Below are 8,071 nucleotides of genomic sequence, written 5' to 3' on the forward strand. Positions count from 1 at the left end.
TCAAATACCGTAACAATCCGTAATAAGTGAGTTACGTGGTGTGTTGCAGCTGGACAGCCTGGTGGTAAACCCGTTGAAGAACTCGATGAGATCGGTAGGCCAGGCGGTGCGCACGGTGCCCGACAACCTGCTCAGCACCGTGGACGGCGTCGTGGACGGGCTGAGTCGCGTTTTCGGCAGCAGCGCCACCTCCGGCAGCCTGTCGGGCTCCTCCCACGGCTCCGGCAGTGCCTCGTCTCTGGCGGGGGCGGCCGCGACACCCGCGCTGTGCGAGGCTACCAAGGTCGGCGCCTCTATCGACACGGAGGTGAGTCCGGGGTGGCGATTCCTCTGGAAAACCTGATAAATTGGGAAATGCTGTGCGGATTGAATTCATTGTAAAAGTCAGATCAATTTTGAGGAATTCTGAGAGATTGGTGGGCATTAAACTGTTTACTGGGGGAAGTGATTGTTCTGAGTCAGTACACGGTTGCCCTGCTATTCGCCCTTAACTGTTTGGGACGGGGTTCGTAAAACCGACTGTACATTATTCTTCTTGCCGTGCCACTCTAAAGTGGGAAACGTGAAAATTTAAATCTCTCTGTGTGCTGCGATTTATTTTATTGCAGTTGTCATTTCTCCTAATCTAGGTGCAAGTCGACAAATTATCGAAACTTTGTGTAAAGATCTCTTCACAGAGTCTGACAACCCGACCCATCTCGCTTATCGTATCTGACACTCTCTCGCCAATTTTGCAGCACTTCAATATATGCTGCCCTTCTTTAAATTTTTTGGCGTCCTCTGTCGGTACTATCCAGCGAGAATACCGTACCGTGCAGCTACAATGCACTAGAGGGCAGACAGTTGTCACGTAGCCAGTATCTTTACTGGATTTATTGCATCTTTTAAGTTTTGTGCCAATAAAACACTGTGTTTGGTTCACCTTCCCCATGTTTTCCATATGATAGTTCCAGTGTGAGGTATTCGTTTATTGTACTCCCTAGGTACTTAGGTGAATGCACAATGTTTAAATTTGTGTTATTTACTGTGTAACTTAAATTTAACAGAATGTTTGGTACTTGTGTGGAGGAAGTTGCTTTGTATTTTTTGGATCAATTAGCACTTTTCATGTCATACAATAACTTGTCTACATCATTTTGCAGTTTGTTTAAATATTCTGATCACTTTTGCAGATGATAAGAGTGCCACAAAAACTGCAAAATATCTGAGAGCACTACTCATATGGTTTCCTAATTCTTTATGTAGATTAAGAAGAGCAGAGGGCATGTAAAACTTCCTTGGGGAACCTCAGATGTCATTTCTCTTTCACTAATGAATTCCCATCAGGTACTACAAACAGTGGCCTCTCTTGACAGGAACTCGTGCATACAGATGCTCGGTGGAGACAATACTGTATAGGCAGCAGAGCAGAAAGTTACGTATTTAGCTTTTTATACTTTTTTCTTTCTTAGTTTGATTCTTGAATTCCATTCCTGTATTTGAATAAAGTTGGTGCACAAGTTTTTATAGTTTTTGTTTTGCATGTTGGTATTCCGGTTGCTATGTGTTTATTTATTGTCATTTTTTATTTGTAGTTCTTTGTTCCTGCTTGAGTTTACATATTGTCATATTGTCATTTTGTCTTTTGGAGATAGTGAGTGGAGCTGGGGAATCTCAAAAACAAATGCCAAGCAGAGGAATTGGAATATGTCTGAACTATTGTTCTGTTTGCGTTCTGTTGAGGGGTGACAGCAGTGAAGGCAGTCAGAAACTTTCGTGCCATGTATGGGGATAATGCCACTGGACAGAGTTTGGCAAGAAAGTGGTTTTCTCATTTTAAGGAGGGTGGTTTTGGTGTTATTGACTCTCCACCGTGAGGAAAACCTTAGGGGTTTGGTGAAGATCGTTTAAATACATTTATCCGCAACGATCGACATCAGTGTACTTGAGAACTGGCAAATGTAATGACTGTGATCATTCCACCATTGTGCAGCATTTTCTTGCAGTGGGGAAGGTTCAAAAATGTTGTGTATGGGTACCTCGTGCTGTAAGCCGAGATCATAAAACTAACCAAGTGGGCATATCTCCATCACTGCTTGCTCGTTATCAATTGGCTCGTGAACAACACTGACCATTTCAATCCTGTCTCTTTACTGGTACGACAAATGGTATCTTTATGCTAATGTGAGGAAAAGTAAGCAGCTACTCCCCATACAAAGACCTGTACACACCTACAAAAGATAATGTTATGCATCTGATACAACAGTGATGATATGGTGTTCCATGAATTGCTTTGCTAATGTTAGGAAGTCATTCCACACCCATCTTAAAAATGGTTCAAATGGCTCTGAGCACTATGGGACTTACCATCTATGGTCATCAGTCCCCTAGAACTTAGAACTACTTAAACCTAACTAACCTAAGGACGTCACACAACACCCAGTCATCACGAGGTAGAGAAAATCCCTGACCCCGCCGGGAATTGAACCCGGGAAACCGGGCGTGGGAAGTGAGAACACTACCACATGACCACGAGCTGCGGACACCCCCATCTTATTCACACAATTTTGTGCCCCCAGTTTTATGTCTTTTCTGCTCTCCATTGAATAACTTTCAAAGAACTTCCTTTCCAGATGAAAATGCGCTCCAATCGTGGCTCTACAAGTTCCTTGCCTCAAAACCACACGATTTTCACAGTCGCAGAGTCAAAAAGTCACCCCGCCATCGGCAGACAGTTGTAAATAGTGAAGGAGAATATATTATTGATGACAACAATCTCTGTTATGTGTACGTGTCGTGTCGTGTTGTGTCGTGTTTATTAAACTTGTGGAAAATACCATAAACGTATGTACAAACATAGTATTCAAGCACTGCGTCTTCAGGCCACGAGTGGCCTACCGGGACCATCCGACCGCCGTGTCATCCTCGAGGAGGATGCAGATAGGAGGGGCGTGGGGTCAGCACACCGCTCGCCCGGTTGTAAGATGGTATTTGGTCGAGTAGCTCCTCAATTGGCATCACGAGGCTGAGTGCACCCCGAGAAATGGCAACAGCACATGGCGGCCCGGATGGTCACCCGTCCGAGTGCCGACCACGCCCGACAGCGCTTCACTTCGGTGATCTCACGGGAACCGATGTATCCACTGCGGCAAGGTTATTGCCCTAAACATAGTATCTAGGAAGTATAATTTCGTGTTGTAATAACTCTAAGGTAGATTTGTGCAGTTTGTAGCACAGTTGTCATTTTTTTGGAACGGCCAACTTTGCAGCTCAGTAAAGTATCTGCCTCTGGTGGCAATACGTCAGGAGAGTAGCGAGCTGTGTGTTTACGTTGCTTTCTGTGCATTTATAGTCAGTTGAGAAGTAAGTCGTACTTGGACTGAAGGGATGTGTGCGCACTGTGTATGGACGCGAGAGAAACAGCCTGCAGTTTGTGAACAGATTTGGCCACGAGGCTCCTACCTCAGGGTGTAGCAGTGGCACAGAAACTGGTGCGTCACCCGGAGCACCCGAGGTGAAGCTCGTTTCACCCGAGGGCTCTTCTGCCGAGGGACATTCTGATGAACCCGATACGCTAGATCCACCCTCACCGCAGTGTGAATGGCAGGTGGTAACGTTTTTGCATCATTCGAAGTGGATAGACAGTACGGACGTTGGATGTTTACCTGTGTGAGTGAATGGGTGGCCATTCCTTCGTCACAGTCCGAGCAGGCACATGCAGGTAGGGGTTTGCCAGTTATTGGAAGCTTCAGTATTTCACTTTATGGAGCCCCTCAGGAAGGTAGTGTTCGGGGGGTGCAAAGAAAGCTATGTGCACTCAGTAGGTCTGCCAGTTGGCCTCTTCAGAGATGTGGAGGAGGTGCCGCCTGCGGCTATCGAGTGTGCGGGGTGCAGTCGTCTGCCTGTTGTGGCTCACATCGGCCATGGTGACACCTGTCACTGGGGTTCTGAGGTCAGTTCGTACAGGCAGGGTGGGACTGCTGTAATTCTCAGAACGGGAAGGTCAGAAACAGATAGTAAGTGTGCTGCAGGGTAGGCTTTGCTGAGGAATAATTGTTAAGAAAAATATTCCATACTTTGGGCTGTTTTTGAGCCAATTTAGGATTTAAATTAGCCAATCGGGGAGGTGCATGTGCAAACTCGAGTAGCTCGCCAGAGAGACAGTGTCGCCACAAGTGTGTTTTTGTTTGGTTTCCTAAAACCAAACAAGAGAGTGATACAAAAATTGGACACGGGGCAGTGGGAAGAATCGAACCCGAGGCAAAGGCTGACAAGTCTCGTCCACGACCATCAATGGTACGAAAACAATTGACACTAATTGTGTCGGGCGGGCTGCTCCAATTTGTGTGTGCAGTGGCCTAATTGGCTAACTTCAATGCCAATTAACTCGGAAACGGTGCAGTGTATTATTTATATTTTTTTCTCAACTGTTATCTCTCAACACAACCTACACTGCAACATCCTTACAAGCTTTTCAGACTGTTTCAGACCACACTATATACAAGAGTTGTTTGAAAAGTTCTCAGAATCGCCGCAAGAGGTCAGTGCTAGTGCAACAAGTTGTACACGTGATATTCATTGGACTGGTGCCTGTTAACACGTGCCACGTCAGTGCTCTTGGAGAGAGCTGTGGCGGTGATGTCGCTCTGTTGTTGTTCCCGTGTAGTGATTTACGGAGATGGAAAAAATCGAGATTCGAGCCGTGATTAAGTATTTCGTAAAGAGAGGTATGAAAGCAAAGTACATTTGTGCTGATTTCCAGAATACATCGGGGGACTCTGCTCCTTCGTATTCAACTGTTGCCAAGTGGACAAATGAATTTAAATTTGGTCAGGCAAGCTTAGATGGTGATCTGCACAGTGGCCGGCCGAGATGTGTGACTAATCCAGAAATCACTGCAAAAGTGCACAAAATGATCACAGAGGATCGCCGATTGAAAGTGCGTGAAATTGATCACATGTGCCAGATGTCATCTGAAACGGTATATCACATTGTAATTGAAGAATTATCTACAAGATGAGTACCACGACTGTTGATGCTGGATCAGAAACGCACAAGAATGGACATATTGGAACAATGTTTGGCTCATTTTAGGAGAAACGAACAAGATTTTTTGCGCCTGTTTGTGACCACAGATGAAAATTCAGTGCACTACTGTACTCCAGAGACAAAACAACAATCAAAGCAGTGGAAGCATGCTGATTCTCTGCCACCAAAGAAAGCAAAGACAATTCCTCCGGCGGGAAAGATCGTGGCATCAGCGTTCTGGGATATGAAGCGGATTCTGTTTGTGGTTATCTCCCCACTGGTGCAAACAATTACTGGAGAATTCTATGCTAACCTCCTGGACAAATTGCAACAAAAGATATGGGAAAAAAGGCCAGGTTTAGTAGCAAGGAAGAAAGTCATCTTCCATCGAGACAATGCGCACCGACACACACGTGCCATCGCCATGGCGAAATTACACTAACTAAGGTATGAATTGTTGCCAAATCTGCCTTATTCACCTGATATGGCTCCATCAGACTTCCACCTCTTCCCAAAACTGAAAATTTTTCTTGGTGGACAGAGTTTTACTTAAAACAAAGAATTGATAGCCAGAGTTTCAACTATTTTGCAGGCCTGGATGAAACTCATTTTCGAGATGGGATCGAGGCACTGGAACATCGATGGACTGAGTGCATTAATCTACAAGGAGACTACACTGAAAAATAAATAAATGTGTCAGTGATGTAAGTACTTTTTTTAATTCCGTTCTGACAACTTTTCAAACGACACTCGTAAAAAAACAATATGGCTGACAAGTTGCGAACCTATCTGTTGCTGTTTGCTGATTATGCTGTGGCGTACAGGGAGGTGTTGTCCTCAAGTGACTGTTGTTGTTGTGGTCTTCAGTCCTGAGACTGGTTTGATGCAGCTCTCCATGCTACTCTATCCTGTGCAAGCTTCTTCATCTCCCAGTACCTACTGCAACCTACATCCTTCTGAATCTGTTTAGTGTATTCATCTCTTGGTCTCCCTCTATGATTTTTACCCTCCACGCTGCCCTCCAATACTAAACTGGTGATCCCTTGATGCCTCAGAACATGTCCTACCAACCGGTCCCTTCTCCTAGTCAAGTTGTGCCACAAACTTCTCTTCTCCCCAATCCTATTCAATACCTCCTCATTAGTTACGTGATCTACCCACCTTATCTTCAGCATTCTTCTGTAGCACCACATTTCGAAAGCCTCTATTCTCTTCTTGTCCATACTAGTCAAGTGACTATAGGAGGAAATAAGATGACTTGCACAAAATTTCTAGTTAGTGTGATGAATGACAGCTAGCTCTAAATGTAAATAAAATAAAATAAGGTAAAATGGTTCAAACGCACAGGAAAAATAATTCCAGTGTCTTCAAATACAGTATTAGTGGGTTGCTACTTGACACAATAAGGTCAGTTAAATATATAGGAGCAACATTGCAAAAAAATACAAAATAGTTCAAGCACAATTCTAACGGGGAAGGCAAACGCATCAACTTCACTTTAATGGGAGAATTTTAGACAAGTGTTCTTCATGTGTAAAGGAGGCTCCATGGGATATAGCTTTCTGTTGCTGTGTTTTTGAATGGAACGGGAAATTAACTGACTAATAGTGGTACAAGATACATTCTGCCTTGCACCATACGGTGGCTTATGGAGTATGTATGTAGATCTAGATGTGGGCTCACAAGTTCTCCTTGGGCTATGATCCATCTCATAAGGAAAGGTGAGGTTTTTGAATTGTTCTAATGTTTGTCGCTCTGAAAGGTTTTGCGCACATCACGGACATAATGAGAGTGATGAGATACAGAATTGCTGTAATTTGATTCTCCTTCTGGAGCCTTTGTAGAGTATCTATAGCTACAATTACATACTTGCTGGGCAAGCCACCAGCCAGTACATGGCAGAGTGTATGTCACACCACTTAGCCTAGACTCAGTATATATGAACCAGTGCCCTCTAGTTCACCTATTCTTCAGCAAGTGCAGCAGCTACACTTTCACCATTCAGACACTCAAATAATTATATATATTTTTAAACAATGGATGATCCTGGTTGGAATGTAACAATTTTATGAAAAGAATAGTTGCTACTCACCACATAGCGGAAATGCTGAATTGCGGACAGGCACTACAAAAAGACTGTCAGAAAGCGAGCTTTCAGCCAACAAGGCATTTGTCAGAAATACACACACACACACACACAACATATATGTATTTCTGACAAATGCCTTGTTGGCCGAAACCTCACTTTCTGACAATCTTTTTGTTGTGCCCTATCTGCGAATCAGCATCTTCTCCATATGGTGTGTAGCAGTCATCTTTTTCATAATATTGTTATATGTATTTTTGTTTTCTTTACCAAATAATTAGTGTCTTGTATTAATAATTCCATTTATCCCAAACAGACATGCAATCGAGACTCCTGGCTGTTACCAGCCTTCAGTTTCTCCACTCGGTTGTTCTACAATCATTGTCTCCTACTTTCACCAGAAAATGTTGGACTGGAGTATTCTGAGGTCTGTGAGAATGTCAAGATCTCTGACCTAGCGCTAGATGGCGCAATGGTTAGCACACTGAACTTGCATTCGGGAGAATGGCGGTTCAAACCCGCATCTGGCCACTCTGATTTTTGTTTTCTGTGGTTTCCGTAAAATGCTTCAGGCAAATTCTGGGTTCCTGTAAAAGGGCATGGCCAATTTCCTTCTCCATCCTTGACACAATCTGTGGCCTCGATGTTGATGAGACGTAAAATCTCCCTTCCTTCCTTCGAGATCTCTGCCAACTAACTCCATCCACTACATGTTGTCCAATTGGGGGGGGGGGAATACTGGAACATATAAAAAAATGTTGCCCATGTATAAATAACACACCTTCTGGGACTACTTGCACATTTTTGTCCCTTTGAGTTATCATTGAACTACACAATACAGTTGTTTTAAATTGAAAGTAGCAAAATAACAACATGAATTACTTACAAAAGAATGGAAAAACTAGTAGAAGCGACCTTCGGGTTGGTCAGTTTGGATTCTGGAGAAATTTAGGAACACACAAGGCAGTGCTAATTCAG

The 8,071-nt window shown here is 43.8% G+C and overlaps 1 protein-coding gene across 3 annotated transcripts in view; it reads left to right on the top strand.

Annotated features, from left to right (window-relative positions):
• The window catches only part of LOC126213133 (sorting nexin-13-like), a 399,760-nt gene that overhangs the window by 314,451 nt on the left and 77,238 nt on the right, over window positions 1-8,071 (top strand). For all 3 annotated transcript variants that reach the window (XM_049940749.1, XM_049940751.1, XM_049940750.1), the window contains one exon: window positions 50-307. In XM_049940749.1, the coding sequence (XP_049796706.1) occupies window positions 50-307 (258 nt within the window). The remainder of the gene's footprint in view (window positions 1-49; window positions 308-8,071) is intronic.

This window comes from Schistocerca nitens, chromosome 11, assembly GCF_023898315.1.
Source record: "Schistocerca nitens isolate TAMUIC-IGC-003100 chromosome 11, iqSchNite1.1, whole genome shotgun sequence".
NCBI lineage: Eukaryota > Metazoa > Arthropoda > Insecta > Orthoptera > Acrididae > Schistocerca > Schistocerca nitens.